Source organism: Acomys russatus, chromosome 32 (assembly GCF_903995435.1).
Source record: "Acomys russatus chromosome 32, mAcoRus1.1, whole genome shotgun sequence".
Lineage (NCBI taxonomy): Eukaryota > Metazoa > Chordata > Mammalia > Rodentia > Muridae > Acomys > Acomys russatus.
Genome location: NC_067168.1, coordinates 31,665,058 through 31,683,268, shown reverse-complemented (window position 1 = coordinate 31,683,268; position 18,211 = coordinate 31,665,058). Strand labels below are relative to the sequence as shown.

At 46.8% G+C, this 18,211-nt stretch overlaps 1 protein-coding gene across 1 annotated transcript; it reads left to right on the top strand.

Moving 5' to 3' along the window:
- Nucleotides 1-9,261: 9,261 nt before the first annotated feature.
- LOC127183976 (U8 snoRNA-decapping enzyme) lies at nucleotides 9,262-11,592 on the top strand. Its single transcript, XM_051140153.1, has 3 exons — nucleotides 9,262-9,432; nucleotides 9,513-9,782; nucleotides 11,201-11,592. Exons 1-3 carry the CDS (start codon nucleotides 9,295-9,297, stop codon nucleotides 11,378-11,380), a joined length of 588 nt encoding a protein of 195 aa, XP_050996110.1. The 5' UTR covers nucleotides 9,262-9,294; the 3' UTR covers nucleotides 11,381-11,592.
- Nucleotides 11,593-18,211: the final 6,619 nt, after the last annotated feature.

Sequence of the window (18,211 nt, the reverse complement as noted above, 5' to 3'; positions counted from 1 at the left end):
TTATTTTCAGGACACCATCATTTGACAAAGAGCTCATTAGTCTATTAGTTCTGAGTAGATCAACCTCTCCTGATGTAGGGGGACCTCAGAAAACCCCACATGATCCTCCTCCTGCTTCTTCTTCTTCTTAGTATTTCCTTTTTCTTTTGTTTTTTATTGTTTGTTTGTTTGGCTGGTTGGTTTTTGAGACAGAATTTTTCTGTGTAACCCTGGCTAGCCTGAAACTTGCTATGTAGACCAGGCTGGCCTTGAACTCACAGAGATCTGTCTGCCTTTGCCCCTGTGGTGAGGGGATTAAAGGCATGTGCCACCACTATGCCCAGTCCGATCCTACTTCTTAATACCTCACATGAGGATTAATTTTAACATCAATTTTGTTGGAAGCATTCAAAATTTGCCATCTTTGTGATTCGCGACTGCATAAAAGATTTGTGAAGTTGCGTGACATTGTTTGCTACGGTTTGTCCACTGATGGTTTGTGTTCTAGAAGCTTAACCCTCGCTGTGGCAGTTTTGAAATAGTAAAAAGTTTAAGAAGTGAAGCTGAGTGGGCAATAGTTAGGTCATGGGACATATGAGGCCGAGAAAGGCAAGTCAATTCAGAAGTCTGATGGGCAATAAAGTCACCAGTTTAATGTCACTAGTATGGAGATGAGAGAACAATTAACTTTGTGAGTTAGCTTGGAAACCAGAGATCTTGATGGTGTGGAGGGTTGAATATGGAGGGTGGGTGGTGGAAGGTGGGTTTGAAACCAGAGAAGAATAGTTATGGAGAACTGGGGAGATGAGAGTGCCTGGGCAAAGCCAGGGCGAACTGCTGTAAAGGGGTAAGATTCAGAAATGGGGAGGCAGAAGGGGAAAGAGCAGGGAAGTGGATAATGAGGCCAGAAAGTGACACATGTTGGAAAAGTAATGTGATCCAAAAGCCAATATCCTCAGTTACCAAGAGAAGGCACAAGGTCAATTGGCAGCAGAAGGGCAAAGTGGGCAAGATAAATACGCCCTCCCAGGACATGGCAAGATAGATACGCCCTCCCAGGACATGGCAAGATAGATACGCCCTCCCGGGACATGGCAAGATAGATACGCCCTCCCAGGACATGGCAAGATACGCCCTCCCAGGATAGCATCCCTTGAAGGAAGGAGGCTGGGTAGAGCCCTGGGAGATGACGTGGACCCCAGCTCTTGGCCTTTCAAATTTAGGGTAGAGGGTCAGAAGCAGCTCTAGAGTCAATGCCTAGAAGGTTTCATTCCCATGTCTTTTGACGTGATTTAACCCAAATCTTCGGATTACCTGTCATCTAGAAACTCTCAGGTAATCTAGCCAGTACAGAAAATTTGTCCTGGAATAATGACTCATGAGAATCAATTATTATTGTATAAATATCTAGGCCACATAGCTAGGCTCTTCTGTCACTAGCTCATAGCTTAAAATAACCTATATATACTAACTTCCGTTCTGCCACATATCCTCTTCACAACTTACAAGTTGACTCCAGAATCCCTTCTGCCTGCCAGATATCCTACCTTCTATTTCCTGCCTCAGCTTTAGGCCATAGATTTTCTTAATTAACAGGTGTTGCACCCATACAGATTCCTTCTATAAGCCAGAGGGAACTCTCTCTCTCTCTCTCTCTCTCTCTCTCTCTCTCTCTCTCTCTCTGTGTGTGTGTGTGTGTGTGTGTGTGTGTGTGTGTGTGTGTGTGTGTGTGTGTGTGTTTGTGTCCCTCTAGGCCACAGCTTGTACCAACTGCATCAGGGTTGGTATTATAGGACCTCCATCGTTTCTGAAAAGGAGGTTAGGATCCTTAACAAGGAAGATAAATCCATTAGCTGTCCCTGAGCTCAGATTCTGGTTCTACAAGAGCATTGTATCCAAAGCTCACCTTCAGAGGTTGCCCATGATTTTTCTTTTTCAGCTTCCCTGATGCTCCACTGAGGTCGGCTTAAATGTTCTAGAAACTATGTTCCCCAACCTTCCTTGGAAAGTTTCATTTCTACTTTTTGCTTCTGTGACATTGACTTAGTTTTTGATGTCTCTGGTACTGGTGTCCATAAACCCCCTGTCTTATCGAACAGGCATCCCTCCTGGGCAGTGGGTTCCTTCTCCATCAACCATCACACACAGATGGGTTGGTCTGGGTTTAGCTCCCTGGCTTGGTCCTGGTGGTGCCTGCCTGGCAGGAAGGAGAGAGCAGGCTAGACTGTGCATGTCTCTTCTCACCCACTCCCATCCTCCTGCTGGGGGATGGTCACCTGGGATGACAACCACACAGGACTCTCTGTGCCCCTGTAAGCACAGAGCTCTGGGAAGGGAAGGAGCTGGGGGTTTATTCAACCTCCAAGCCTGCCCTCAGCAGTGAGGAAGGTTTCCAGCTGAGCACTGACTTCCTTATCTCAAGCTTGGGGTTGGGATTCCTGGGGAGAGGGTTAATGGAGGGAGCACTTGGCATTAGCTTTGGGCAGATCAGCCAGCACTCTATCAGCACAGGCTGCTGCTGCTGCTGCTGCTGCTCCTTTCTGGGGGAGGAGAGAGGCCCTGGTCGCCCCCACCCCAGCCCAACACACACTGATGCCTCTCTCAGCAGAATCAGCAAGAAGTTTCTACTTTTCAACCTTGAATTTTTCCCATTTCACGGAAACCACTTTCAGGGTTCATTTTGTCCTTAGCCCAAGTCCTCAGAACAGCCAGTGTAGGAGGATCCAATTAGCGAGGGGCCTTCATCATTAGCCTTCAGGCTGGCATGAAGGGACAGAGAGACAATATCTGCTTGCTCTCGGCTTTCATGAGACTTGAGAGTTATTTGTATCCTCCATAATAGACCTGTACTGGCTAGTTTTATGTCAACCTGACATGAGATAAAGTCATCTAAAGAGGAGGGAAACTGAATTGAGAAACTGTCTAGTAAAATTGGGCTGTAGGCAAGGCTGTGGGGACATTTTCAAATTACTGACTGATGTGGGAGGGTCCAGAACATGGTAGGTGGTGCTGTTTCTGGGCTGGTGGTCATGGATTCATTTTTTTTTTTTTTAAATCAAGCTGAGCAAGCCATGGGGAGCAAGCCAAGCAAGCCAGTAAACAGCACACCTCCATGGTTATTGCATCAGCTCCTGCCTCCAGGTTCCCACCCAATTTGAGATCCTGTCTTGGTTTCCCTCAATGGCCTGTGATTCAGGCCAAATAAACCCTTCCTCCCTGAGTTACTTTTGGTCATGGTGTTTTCATCACATCAGTAGAGCCCTAAGGCAGAAACTGGTACCAGAATTTATGAATGTAAGTCCAGGAGATCCCATGACTGTGGGCCTGCTGTCGCACTTCTCTGGCTGTGAAGTGAGTTCCTTTGTCAGAAGCAGTGCTGTGTGGGGACCACCATGACGGTGACTAGGGTATCCTGGAGGTCCATGGGTGGTGGTTTTGGCAGAAGCATTCCATGCAGGAAATGCAAATCTATAAGTATCTATTTCAATAAGGACAAAGCATTGCTTTTTATGTGAAGGAAATGGCTAAGTGTAGTCACCCTGCCATTAGGTTAATGGCTGGTCACCCCTGGGCAATGGCGCCTTACCTCAGCGTTGGCCTCTGATATTGACAGATTTGCCACTTGGGAACAGCTGTAGCTAGCTCAGCTCTGGTGAGTGGAATCCACATTGTTGCACCCATTAGTAACCTTCATCTCTGCCACCATGGCCAACCTAGAAACAATGACAGTGTCCCTTCAGGGTCAAGGGCTGGTTCCGTGCAATGCTTGTCTTGCAAGCACAAGAGCCCGAGTTCCATCCCTGAAAGTTGACTGTGAAAACCTGGGCATGGGGGCACATACCTGTCATCACAGACTTGGGAAGATGAAGGCAAGTGGGTCCCTGCGGCTACGTGGCTAACAAACCTAAGGTAGTTAGCAAGTTTCAGACCAATGAGAGACTCTGTCTCCAAAGGAAAAAAATGGGCAGTGATTAAGGAATAACACCCAACAATGTCCTCTGGCTTCTTTACACACACACACACACACACACACACACACACACACACACACACACACACACTGTTCTCCAACGGTGGACTGTTTTGTTTGTTTTGGTTTTGGTTTTTCGAGACAGGGTTTCTCTGTGTAGCCTTGGCTATCCTGTACTCGCTTTGTAGACCAGGCTGGCCTTGAACTCACAGAGATCTGCCTCCTGAGTGCTGGGATTACAGGTGTGCGCCACCAAGCCCAGCATGGTGGACTGTTTTTACCAGAAGTCCTATTGATAGGCCCCTAATAGCTCTCTCTGGAAGTACTGCCTCGTCTCCTCATCATAGATTTTTTTTTCTAAATCCATGGTTCTCAAGGCTTGTAAAGTCCAGTGAGGACTATCTGAGTTAGACACTTGAAGGCAGGTGGCAGTCCTTGGCCTTCTTAGGCCACGATAGTCAGCTTAGAATTGGTCATGGTGCTTATGAGATGAGGCTGGAGCCTCATTTCCCCTTCCTGCTCCTTGACCAGGAGGAAGCCTGTCTGCTAAAGGGTTTTGTGAAATGCAAACCTTGATTCAAATGTAAATTATAACCTTTACCTTCAACTTCAGGCGAAGCCAAAGCTCTTTCTACTTTTAACTTTTTACTATAGGAAACATCAAACTACATATATTTTTTTGAAAAAACATAATAAGCCCTTAATGGTCCCCAGAAACCCAGTTTCTAAACTTGTCTTCACACCCTCAGCCTCTGTCTCTTGGAGGATTATTTTTAGTGCATGCTTTATACATATTTCAGTATTTAGCTGTAAAAGGCGAGGAGCTTTCAAACTGCAGCCACATTACTCTCCCACCTCAAATAATTACATTATTCGTATATTTCAAGCATCTAATTCCTATTTATAGACACAAAAGGAAATGTTTTTGTAATGAATAAATGAAAGCAACCATTTCATGTTTTAACAAGCAGGCCATGATCATTTTGAGCCTGACCTCCCGTGACCCATGATGCCTCGCATGGGTACCTAGACCCTAACCCCACTAATTCAGAAAACCTTGCACCAGTGCGTTAGTTGGTCTTGGGAAAACCAACTAATGCTGTAAAACTTGTTTCTCAACAAGATTAATGGGAAGTCTATCTGCCCACTGGTACACAGTTCCAGGCTGGAGGCTGTAAAGCACAGCCGGGCGAGAATAAGACCACTACTACAGTTTTTGAGCCAAATCTGAAGCGAGCTTTATTAAATGCTGGCCAGGACAATGGACACTGGTCAGGTTCCGTACCAGGGATTCCCAGAGTATGGCACCAAATTGTAGGTAAAACCCACAAGGCTACGCACTTCCTGCTTTGGTCCAATTAGGGGCAAGCATGCCTCCTGGCATACTTCCTGCCTGTGCAGTTGGAGCAAGCAAGGTTGTTTACAAAAGAAAAAAAAAAAAAAACCAACCAAACAAAATTGTGTGGCTTACTCTCTTACATGAACAGTTCCTAGTGTCCTAGGAAGCTATGTCCTTGGGCAAGTGGGGCTCACAGGTTAGAGGCATCTTTGTTTGACAGGATCTCTTAAGCACAGGAATTTAAACTTAACACATAATTTTAGCAGTCACAGAGGCCCATACTGACATGGCAGAGTAATTACACACACACACACACACACACACACACACACCATCTCAGCTGTTATGTTAAAAGTTCTCACTTCCTCTCAGCAGTACAGTTCCCTCTGGGCACTCAACTGCTGCTTTTTCAATAAACTCACTTTGTTGGTGTCTTGGTGAATTCTTTTACCACCGATGTCACCAGCCTTCCTTTCGCCATTTCTCACAGTACTATTCACATAACTCTTATTATTTTCTTTATTCAGTTTTGAAGCCAAACGTGGCCCAAGTCTGGTAGTTTTGTTAAACCCAAGTGCTCGGGATCAGGTGGGCAGAGGGAGCCCTCTCCTTGTCTTGTTGAGTAACAAGTTGCGTTAGTTGGTGCTTTTCTTGCGCCCAGCCCTTTGTGTGAGGTTCCCTGTGTTGTTAGTGGTTAGCACCCAGCTATCGGTACAAGGCATCAGAGGTCATGGGGTAAGGCTCCAAATGATCACAGCTCAGTTGTTGAAATTGGAAATGGCTTTGACATTTGATCTCTCGAAGTAAGGATTGGGTGTATGAGATGCAGAGATTAGCCATAAGAAGACCAAGGTCCTGGGATGGGATCTCAGAACTTCCAACAGCAGGGTTACCAGGTAACAGAAATGTAATGTAAAATTCAGCTTTTAAACTCGTTTTTTTTTTTTTTTTTTTTTAAAGTTGACACCGGAAAAGGAAAGCTCCGCTTGCCTTGAGCCTTCACTGAGAGAGACAGGATCCTGTGGTCCAGGAAAGCATGGGGACAGCAGAAGCTGTAGGCAGGGCACTTGCTCCTCCTTGGATGGTTGGTATGTAACAAGCAGTTATATGCCTGCATGGTCATCATTCTGGGGCCCCAGGCAAGGATTTCAACATAAGTTTAGGAACGAAGAGAGGATTTGCTTATTGGCCCAAGGCTGAACACTGTCTTAGTTTCTCTCACTTCTGTCCCATCCTCAGACCTTGTTACTTCACTTAGGACATCTCCTCAGTTTTCTCTTACTGGCTTTAGTAGATATGTCTACACAGTAGCTTTCATGGTAAGATCTGCCTCCATTGTCTGAACCTTCCCTGTAACTCAATTATGGCAGGAACTAGGTCAATTCTCCTGTAAACTTCCCTTAGCCAGTGTCTTGTGAGCTGAATTTTAGGCAGTTTATATTCATAATAAAATTGGGAGAAAATAGTGTAGGGAATTCCCACATATGACATTCACTTCCCCCATTGATATCTTAATTTGCTATGCTATAGTTCCTAAAATAATGAGCTAGGTTTGAAGTATTATTATTATTAACCAAAGTTTTATTAGGATTCCCCTGACTTTGATTTCATGTCCTCATCTTTGCTCCGGGATATCGGATTTCATTTGAGTCTCATCTTCTGACACCCTCCTTTATTCCATAGGTACCCGTGGGAATTTCCATTTTTATTTTGATTGCTATAGATTGAATATTTATGCTCTTTACACTTCCCCTTCAGTTCGTATGCTGAAATTCTAACCCTGTGTTACTATTTGGGGATGGAGTCCTTTGCGGGGTGGGGGGCCTAGACCATAATAGTAGAGCCTTTATGAATAGCATTAGTGACCTTGCAGGAGTCTAGAGAGCTCCCCATGACCGTCAGAGGTTTCAGCTACAAGTTGGTCTATGAGTTAAGAGCTGGGACCTCACCAGACACCTTCTGTCAGCTCCTTCATCTCAGACTTCTGAGACTCCAGAACTGTGAGGAATCAATTTTAGTTGTCTGTAAGCCGTGCAGTCTAAGGCAATTTGTTCCAGAAACTCCATAGAACTAAGATAAAGCCTTGCCAGTTTTGGCTGCTTACTGGTGAACTACTTTATGATGTCCCTCTGCTGAGACTGGCTTGATGCTTTCCTCACAATTTAGACCAGAATTCTCTCAGTTAGAGAGGGAGGCCTTGGGCAAAAGAGCCATTTTCATCACAGAATATCAATTACCCTTGGCCAATAGTACACACCAGGCCTGATGTTGACCTTGACATCATATCTAGTCCCCTCTGTCAATGTGACATGTGGATGCTGATGGCAGATCTTGATTATACTGCTAAGGTAGTGTTTGCCAAGTTCTCTCTAAAACTACAAAGTTGCTCTGTTGTGGAGGACAAAGAGCTATAGAAATGATCTCTAATTCTACTATGTGGAGAATTCTTTGCCTGCCATGCAGCAATTAATTCCACATGTATGTTACTCCATACCAGTACATATAAGGATATTTATTTTTTACTTTGCATTATAAATAAATAAAAATAAATAAACCAAAGGTAAAACCACTTTATTTTGATACTCAAACAGTTTCTTCTTACTACCCCATGAAGTTGTCCTTGCAATTAGCCTGGCCTGGGGCTCTGGAATTGGAACGTATCATAAGGGTTTAGCCAGAACTATTTGCCAGTCTCGAACTTTAGCCAGATACTGGCAATTTTATCCCACCTGCGGCCTCACCATGATGCGACTGTCTCAGTAAATGGCATCTCTGCCCTGCTACTCAGGGGACTGAGGAACAACATCCCCGTGCCCTTCTTAGGATGCCAGCCTCAGTCTTTGGCATAAGACACAGCACGGAGCCTCCACCCTCGACTCCAAAGATGGCTACATTTACCGCGTGTCCGGTTCTGAGGGGAACTTTACATCACCCCCATTCTAGGCTGTGACTGTGAGCCTGAGACTTGAGTGACTTCTACTACGGTCACAAGCCTACGTCTGGGCGAGTTCTGAGCTCCACAATGAACCGTTGTCGGTTCCAGGCTGTGACTCGAAGCTCAGACCTTCTTCAAGAATCACTTCTTCTCGTCCTTAAACATATACGGTTCTTGGAATATGTACTAATCTTCAGGTGGGGCCACCCAGCTGAAGTGAAGGGGTCTGAATCCCAGGTTCTCAGCATTAGGGTCTAGTGTCCCTCACCTGTCTCCCATTCTTCGAAATTTAAAGATCTGAGGGTATTTTAATTTACTGTCCAACTCTGGGGGGCGGGTGTGGGTGGGAGCCATGCCCTACCTCTGACTCCTACCCACTCTCTTTCCTGTGCGCTAGGTGCATCTGTAGCCAGGCACCCATCCCTGCAAACTTACTGTGACCTGTGAAATCTCCATATGCCACTTTCCATGTACCGGACTCCACATGCCTGCCCACAGCCCACAGCCCACAGGCAAAGCAATTGCTCCTTGTAACTATACCTATCATTGGCCACTTACCTTCCCCAAAGCTGTTATTACCCAAGCCGTTAAGCCGTCCTGGCGCTGGCCCCTGAACCCCCTTAAATTCTGACAGTCCCCACATGTTCACCACTTGTAACACTTGTTGCACCCATCTCTCCTTTTCCCCACTGTCCTAGGATAGGCATAGTCTCAGAAGCCAGACTACCTCTTTTTATCCCTAGGCTTCTTGCTATGTATATGATCCTGAACAACCCAAACGCAGTTTCCTGAACACTGCGTTGCTCTTTGCACCGCCAGGACTTCTGAGTAAGTAAATTCTGTCCAGACTCCAAAGCCTGAGCCTGTATCTACCTACCAAGCTTCAGCATTACAGGCTCACCTGCGGCTCCCTAGCCTAAGGGCCAATCCTGAGGGAACTTTCAGTTTGAAAGTCCCACCTATCTTCTCGGCTCATCCTAAGAGACCCATCCTGATTGGCTGATGCCGAGCCTCTCGAAGCTCCGCCCTAGGCGCTGTCCTTTGCAGGAACCCGGAAGTGCGAGCCTCGAGATGGCCGGTGATCGGAAAGTGGAGCTCAGCGAGGCCCTGGCGCTCGGGCCGGAATGGCGCCACGCCTGCCACGCGCTGCTCTACGCACCCGACCCCCGCAAGCTGTTCGGCCGCTTCCCGACGCGCTTCGCCGTGCTGGTGAGGACGCGGCGTGAACGGCCGCTCCCCACCCCGGAGCCCTTGCGCCCCCGGCCAACCATCATCCTCTCCTTTCCCAGATGCAGATGCGCTTCGACGGGCGCCTGGGCTTCCCTGGCGGCTTCGTGGACGCGCAGGACAGCAGCCTGGAGGACGGGCTGAACCGTGAACTGCTCGAGGAGCTGGGCGACGCGGTGTCTGCCTTCCGCGTGGAGCGCTCCGACTACAGGAGCTCACACATCGCGCCCAGACCACGCGTGGTGGCCCACTTCTATGCCAAACGCCTGACGCTGGAGCAGCTGCAGGCTGTGGAAGCCAGGGCACCTCAAGCCAAGGACCACGGGCTGGAGGTGGGACCGGCCTGGGGTCCACTCCATCTCCTCCTGTCTGCCCTCCCCCATGTCCCTCACCGTGGGAAGCCACTGGGTGGAGGAGACATTTGACCCTCGGGCTTTGTACACTTTCAAGTGGCATGAACTAGTTGGGATCTTAGTCATCTCCAGGATGCATAATACCTCTAGGTGGCCTTTCGTACCTTTAGTGGCCTTTGCAGAGAACTTTCTAGAACACACATCAAGGCTCTTTGCTGCTCCCTATGCTAATAATTCATGACTTTGGGTCCGTATTTACCTTAAGCAGAAAGTATGACAGTGAAGGAAATGAGTGTGGAAATGACTCTCAAATGAGGGGGCGGGGAGGGCGTCGGTATTGAAACCAATTACTGTGTGCGTTTTGGCAGTGTGTAGGATGGACCTAATCAACTGCGTTAGGAGGTCAAAGGAAGATTTGGGTATTCACATTGTTTTCTTTTTCTTTTTCTTTTCTTTTCTCTTCTCTGTTTCTCCTCCTCCTCCTCCTCTTCCTTCTTCTTCTTCTTCTTCTTCTTCTTCTTCTTCTTCTTCTTCTTCTTCTTCTTCTTCTCCTCTCCTTCTTCTTCTTCTCCTTCTTCTTCTCCTCCTCTTCTTCTTCTTCTTCTCCTCTTCTCCTTCGCTCTTCTCTCCTTCTTCTTCTTCTTCCCTTCTCCTTCTTCTTTTCTTTCTTTTCTCTTCTCCTTCTTCTCTCTCCTCTCTTCTCCTTCTTCTTCTCTTCTCTGTCTTCCTTCTCTCTCTTCTCTTTCTCCTTCTTCTTCTTCTTTCCTTCTTCTTCCTCCTTCTTCTTCTTCTTCTTTCCTCTTCTTCTTCTTCTTCTTCTCTTCTTCTCTCTCTTCTCGTTCTTCTCTCTTCTTCTCTTCTTCTTCTTCTTCTTCTTCTTCTCTTTTCTTCTTTCTTCTTCTTCTTCTTCTTCTTCTTCTTCTTCTTCTTCTTCTTCTTCTTCTTCTTCTTCTTGTTTTTCGAGATAGGGTTTCTCTGTGTAACCTTGGCTGTCCTGGACTCCCTTTATAGACCAGGCTGGCCTCGAACTTACAATGATACGCGTGCCTCTGCCTCTCGAGTGCCGGGATTAAAGGCGTGCGCCACCACGCTCAGCTCACATTTTTCTGGAGTCCCCAAGTGATACCTATACAGCTGTGTAGGTTCTGTTTTTGGAAATACTGCTATAGTCATGCTTGCTTCCTGGAGAGGGAGGAAGAGGGTGGAGAAGGGTTAGCATGGATGGAGCTGCATACCCAGCATGGGTCACTTGTCTGCGGCTCACTAAGCTTTCTTGAGGTGTGATTATTATTGGGCCAGGTTCTGCCTGGTCGTTCTGGAGAGCTAGGCTCCAGGGTATATAAGGTAAAGTGTTGAGATACTGCCAGTCCCACATGTCCCCTGTCTGCTTTTCATAGGTGCTGGGCCTGGTGCGGGTGCCTCTGTACATCCTGCGCGATGGTGGGGGAGGCCTGCCTTCCTTCCTGGAGAATTCCTTCATTGGTGCTGCCCGGGAGCAGCTACTGGAAGCCCTTCGGGACTTGGAACTCCTGGATCCTCGCACTATTGCAAACCTCAAGATGCCAGCTTCTAAGTAGAGTCAGCCCACCATGGACCCCCATAGAACCCAAGTTGAGGGTATACATGAGGGAGAGAGAGAAGGAAAGAGAGAGCAGCAAATGTTTTCTCTTGGGTGCTAAGGGGTGATAGATGATACCAGATTAATGACAGAGATGTATATTCAATATGTTTTCAACGGAAGACCTTGTCTGGTTGGCATTAGGGATAAAAAAGGCCTTTGTAGTATCTTGGAGTCCGTTCTTATACACGGATGACCAGCCTGGAAGCTCCAGACATGCCCATGTGCAGCCTGTGATTGCACACAGCCTGGCACACTGTCGTCTGTCCAGTTAAACCCCAATGTGACATTTGGCACATCCCACTCCTTCCTGGGAAATGAGGAGGGGGGTTTCTTTCTCATCTGCTGGAAGGCAGCTGTCCGGGGTCCAGCCCAGGCCATGCCTGTTAGGGAAGTAGAGGAGGCGACTTCTCACTGAGAATGGCCCTGTGTTAGCTAAGTCTTTGAGCTCCCTTTGTCTCTGTGTAGCCTGCCCTGCCAAAAAGAGTCATCCTGGAGCAGGCTGACACATGCCTGCAGTCCTTCAGCTCTTTCAACAGACATGGGCCACAGACCTGCTCAATAGCAGGTATGGAAACAGAAACAGAGGCCCATTACTCTTGTCTTCCGGAGTTCAGAGTGAGGAGTAGGCACGTAACACTGTAAAATAAATAAATAAATAAACAAACAAATAAATAAATAATATATGCTTTGTCAGCCACATGGTGTTCAGGAACCCTTCAACTCTGACACGTCAAACCTACCTGCATGACACATAAATTTGTGGTGTGGGGTCCCAATAAAACACTAACGGAAAAGCAGATGTCTGGCTTCTGGGCCACAGTTTACCAGTGACTTCTACAGGGAAAGGAAAGGTAGGTCAATGTTTTTGATGCCTGTGTGGGTGAGTGCTTACAAGGGAATAAAGGAGTGGGTGTGGTTCTGTTAACATTTTTTTTTAAACTTGCTTTGGTCTGGAAAGGCCCTTGTAAAGAGCATTTAAGCAGAGAGAAGAGACGGGTAGTCACGTAGGAACGTGGAAAGCAGTTTCTGAAGAGGCGTGTGTGGAGGCCCGGAAGTGCGAAGAATCCTCTCCCAGCATTCCAGGCCATACTTCTTAATCAGGGTTTTGGGACATATTTCATAGTTGGGGAACTGTTTTGTTTATTTCAGGACTGCTCAGGTGACTGATGTGGATCTTCAGAAAATTCTCAGTGGAGGCTGGGGATGTAGCTCTTGAAGCTTTGCTGTGGAATAGGATGCACGACTCTAGAAGGCTTCTCTATCCCAGCTAGTTCCCAAAGAATTGGTCTTAAATAAGCTTTAAAGCATCACCGCTGGCCAGATGCCAGCTTTCTCTCTAAGCTAACTTGTTATTTCCCAGCTACACACCTTAAGTTACTTGCCATAATTGTTACTGCCCGGACTGCGTCTGTTCCGTCAATCCACCCCTCTAGGACCTGTGCTCCTAGTCTACCCATCCTGTCTGAGTCCTTCCTCCTCTCCTCGTGGTCCGTATCTCCCTCAAGCTCGGGAACCTAAGTTCCGCCTGCTTCTCTTCTACCCAGTTACAGGCTTCTAGCTACTTTATTTAAGCAGTGAGAATATTGGCGAGCAAAGTTTATATAACACCACTTGGTGTACGCGAGAATGTGCTCCTCTGGGCTGCATTCAGATCTAGGGGGCCAGTAATTTAGCATTTAAACCCACAGCACCAGACCAAATACCAACAGCTGTCCTAGCATGCATGGGACCTTGAGAATAAACTCTGGCATTGCATAAATGGCATGGTGGCAAACACCTGTGACCCTTGTCCTTGTCAATGTGAGGGAAGGGCATCCCAACGGGTACCAACGTTCACCTCTCTTTGCTTCCTCATTATGGATACAATGTGACCAGCAGCCTCAAGTCCCTGTTGCCACAATGTCTATGGCAATGGATGGCATCCTTAAACTGTGAGCCAAAATAAGCCCTTCTCCCTTAAGTTTTTTTTGTTTGTTTGTTTTGTTTTGTCTTTGTTTTTGTTTTTTGGCAAGATATTTGATCAAACAATGAGACAGGCATATGACCCTCCCAAATACCTACATTGAGAACAATTTTTAAAATATATTACCTGGCAGGAGTGATTGACTGCCTCCCCATAGTTGCATCAGTGGAGTCTCTCCTTCAGTCAATCTTTTATCTATGTACTCCAGTGCCTCCCAAGACCACATACTAGGTCAAAATTCCACATGCTTGGGATGGGTATGCAGGAGGGAGCAAGTGACTGGAATCTCAAGCCTGCAATAATCCTTCCTTCTCCTTCCTTCTATAAGGGAGTGTCAGTCAGCAAGCCGGAACTTCCTGAGGTCTCCTCTACTAACCTGACGCTGACTTTTGTGTCTATAATTCCTGTTTGATAGATTTAACTGTCCGTTTGACACAATCTAGAATTTCCTGCGAGAAGGGCCTTCTGGGAGTGTCAGGGATTATCTTAAACAGGGTGACTGATGTGGGAAGACCCTGTCCCCACCCCTATGCCCCACCCCCACCTCTGCCCCGTGTGGGGTTGCACAGTTTCCTGGGTTTGGGGCCTTGGACTGAGTAACAGAGAAAGCTAGTTGGACACTAGCATGCGTGCATTCCTCACTTTTGACTGCAGATATAGCGTGGCCAGCTGCTTCAAATTGCTAGTGCCTTCACTTCCACACCTTGATGGACTCTAGCCTGAAACTGTGAGTCCAAACAAAACGTGCCACAGCATTAAGTTGCAGTTATTGGGGGTATTTTATCATGGCAAGCAAGCAAACCAACCAACCAAACCGAGACACCCTCCCCCTGCATGCTTGTCTTATCTAACGGGCATCCCTCCTGGGCAGTGGGTTCCTTCTCCATCAACCATCACACACAGGTGTGTTGGTCTGGGTTTAGCTCCCTGGCTTGGTCCTGGTGGTGCCTGCCTGGCAGGAAGGAGAGAGCAGGCTAGACTGTGCATGTCTCTTCTCACCCACTCCCATCCTCCTGCTGGGGGATGGTCACCTGGGATGACAACCACACAGGACTCTCTGTGCCCCTGTAAGCACAGAGCTCTGGGAAGGGAAGGAGCTGGGAGCTCATTCAACCTCCAAGCCTGCCCTCAGCAGTGAGGACTTTCAGCTGAGCACTGACTTCCTTATCTCAAGTTTGGGATTGGGATTCCTGGGGAGAGGGTTAATGGAGGGAGCACTTGGCATTAGCTTTAGGGCAGATCAGCCAGCACTGTGTCAGCACAGGCTGCTGCTGCTGCTGCTCCTTTCTGGGGGAGGAGAGAGGCCCTGGTCGCCCCCACCCCAGCCCAACACACACTGATGCCTCTCTCAGCAGAATCAGCAAGAAGTTTCTACTTTTCAACCTTGCGTTTTCCCTCTTCAGAGAAACCATTTTCAGACTTCGTTTTGCCCCTAGCCCAAGTCCTTGTCAGTTGCCAGGTTTAAGGCAAATCCAGACCCTAACGACTCCATCTTGACCCCTCCTCTCCTTGGGCATACCCAACGGTTCAATGGGCATCTTCTCCAAAGTGGCCATTCCTACACACCCCTTAAGTGAAAGCCAGCAGACCCATAACAATGAATATCCTGGTTTCTCTCATTTGTGGAAATGGGTGATGGTAGAACTTGGATGAAAAAGCAGAATACTAGGGAAGACAAAGAAGAGAGAATGGGAGGAGGGAAAAAGAGGAGGCATACAGACGATTACCTACCAGCAGGGGTGAATGTGGTCAATGCACATTACACACATGGGCCGATATGTCATAACCCCTCGCTCTGCACAGTATCGTTCCCCTGGAATAGGAAGTCCCAGGCAGGATTGCTGTTCCCACCCTGACAGTGTCCATCCAGCCTCCTGGGCTCCTGAAGGTCACACCTGAGAGATTTATTGCATCCTGACACCCAGAAATAGTTCCAGAGCATGGATGGAGGCAAAAGTCTATGGAGCAAGGGGAGGAGGCTGTTGACTGAGCTCAAGTTTGAGAGCGACAGGATGGAAAAATTGACTCCAGTCAGGTTCAGGAAGTGGAATGTGGCAACATCATGTCTGTTTCATACTACAACTGGGTGAAGAGCTGGGTTGTCTTGTCACAGAAACGGCAGTTACTCAGGGTATTTAAGGAAAGCATGGGGTTTGGAAGGACAGGGGGGAGGTGAGGCACGCAGGCGACTCCAAGGGAACAATTTAAGGAAATTGATCTGTTAAAAAATAAACTGGGCATGGTAGCACATGCCTTTAATCCTAGCACTCGGGAGGCAGAGGCAGGCAGATTGCTGTGAGTTCAAGGCCAGCCTGGTCTACAAAGTGAGTCCAGGACAGCCAAGGCTAGCACAGAGAAACCCTGTCTTGAAAAACCAAAATAATATAAAATAACAAAACAAAGCAAAACTTTGCGGAGCCCTAAAGGACAAGGAGCACCGTCAATTGGAGAAGAAATTCCTCTGATGCAGAAAGGAGAACAAATACCCTAGAATAATAGAAAAATAAATAAATAAAATGAGGCAAATGACTGTAGAGCAGAGTAGCAGAATGAGAACCAAACGATAGAAATGGCTTATTGTTAATCATCCAATAGACATATTAACAGGCAGGCCACGTGGAAAAGAAACAATATTTTAGGGAGAAGAAACAAACAAACAAAACTTCCTAAACACAGAGACCCTGCGCCTACGCTTTGATAAAGGATGGCAGGGAAGAACAACCCGGGAATGGTATTCATTTCTAGGACATTCGTGACGTAGGAGAACTAATTCACTTCATGTAGCACAAACTCCACCACCTCTCTACCTCAACGTCACGTGCAAAAGCATGGATAGCGAACACCCATGTGCTCTCTGGAAAATACAGGAACGTCTTGATGTGGTACAAGGAAAGTCCCAGGGAAGACCGGACTGATAGGAACACTGAAAGCTGTCGCCTACTGAGCCACACGCGCATACGTTCTGTGATGGCTTGAGTAAGAATGGCCTCCATAGACTTATGTTTTTGACTGCTTGGTCCATAGGGAATGACATTATTAGGAGGCGTGGCCTTGTAGGAGGAAGTGCGTCACTGTCGGGGGCGGGCTTTGAGGTCTCCTGTGCTCAAGCTACACTCAGTGTGGCACACAGACTGTCCTTGCTGCCTGCTGGCCAACATGTAGAACTCTTGGCTCCATCTCCAGTGCCATGTACGCTGTTTGCTGCCATGCTTCTTGACATGGCAATGGACTAACGCTCTGAAACTGTCAGATAGTCCCAGTGAAAGGTTCTCTTTTATAAGGGTTGCAGTGGTCATGATGCCTCTTCACCCAAACTAGCACAGAAATTGGTACCAGGTGATGAAGCCCGCTCTTTGACATAGCTACAACCACTTCTGTATTCATCTTCCATGTCATTTATAAGATGAAATTAAGTTAAAAAAATTTAAACTTTTCAACCCCGCTTCCCAGAAGCACTTATTCATAGCTGACACTAACATTCTTGCCAGAGAGTCAAGTTAGCTTACACTAGATGATCCAATGGTGTCATAATCCATACTTTGTTATTTACACACGTGGCTATCCTCTGGCTGCACTCCTGTTATCTACATACTTGGCTAAACTTCGGGTGTCCCCTAAGCACTGCCTCACTTATCTCACTCAGGACCAATCAAACTAAAGGTCAATTAGAACTGCTTGTTAGCAAAATAATTTGAGTCAGAGCTGACCACCCTGTTCCACCTTCTACCACCCCCCACCCCCATAAGAACTAATTGTGATTTTTGCCTATATAAACTGACTCCAGAAAACAGGTTGATGTCACAGTTAGGCTCCTAAATCCTTGCTGTGGCCCTGATCAATCAGCTTTAAAAAGGTATTCAAATAAAATATCAATATCTCATTGAGACTGGTGCGAGAGTGGCCTGTGTGGCAGTTCTTGTGCTGCAACACAGGGGCTGGGATACTGCTGTGATGGGCCTGACCATGCTTTTGTTTGGAGAAATGTGGATTTGGGGTCTTAAGATTAGGAAAGAAATGGAATGCTTTAAGTGGGGTTTAATGGGCCCCAGAACATTGAAGACAGTGGTGCTGAGGGTGATTTGAATTGTGGGTGCCTGGCTCAAGAGGTTTCAGAGAAGAATGTTACTATGTGGCCTAGAGACTGTTCCAATCCCCTGCTGAGTGAAGACTCTGAGAAGACATCCATGTTGGGCTAGTATCCAATTATAAGTGAGTATATACCATGTATATCTTTCTGGGTCTGGGTTAACTCACTCAGTATGGTCATTTCTAGTTCCATCCATTTGCCTGCAAATGTCAAGATTTCCTTGTTTTTAATAGCTGAGTAGTATTCCATAGTGTAAATGTACCGCAGTTTCTTTATCCATTCTTTGACTGAGGGACTTCTAGGTTGTTTCCAGATTCTGGCTATTACAAATAAGGCCACTATGAACATAGTTAAGCAACTGTACTTGAGTGGTGGAGCATCTTTTGGGTATATTCCATTATACCCAAGTGGAATAGCTGGGTCTTGAGGAGCTCTATTCCCGATTTTCTGAGAAAGTGTCAAATTGATTTCCAAAGTGGTTGTACAAGTTTGTACTCCTACCAGCCATGAAGGAGTGTTCCTCTTTCTCCACATCCTCACCAGCATGTGCTGTCACTTGAGTTTTTGATCTTAGCCATTCTGATGGGTGGAAGATGGAATCTCAGAGTTGTTTTGATTTGCATTTCTCTGATGACTAAGGATGTTGAACATTTCTTTAAGTATTTCTCAGCCATTCGATATTCCTCTGTTGAGAATTCTCTGTTTAGCTCTGAACCCCATTTCTTAATTAATTGGGT

Bases quoted from the DNA above. Each gene is read 5' to 3' on its own strand.
- LOC127183976 (XM_051140153.1), top strand. From the start codon at position 9,295: ATGGCCGGTGATCGGAAAGTGGAGCTCAGCGAGGCCCTGGCGCTCGGG. The intron at 9,433-9,512 runs GTGAGGACGCGG...CTCCTTTCCCAG, and splicing joins CGACGCGCTTCGCCGTGCTG to ATGCAGATGCGCTTCGACGG. The intron at 9,783-11,200 runs GTGGGACCGGCC...TGCTTTTCATAG, and splicing joins CCAAGGACCACGGGCTGGAG to GTGCTGGGCCTGGTGCGGGT.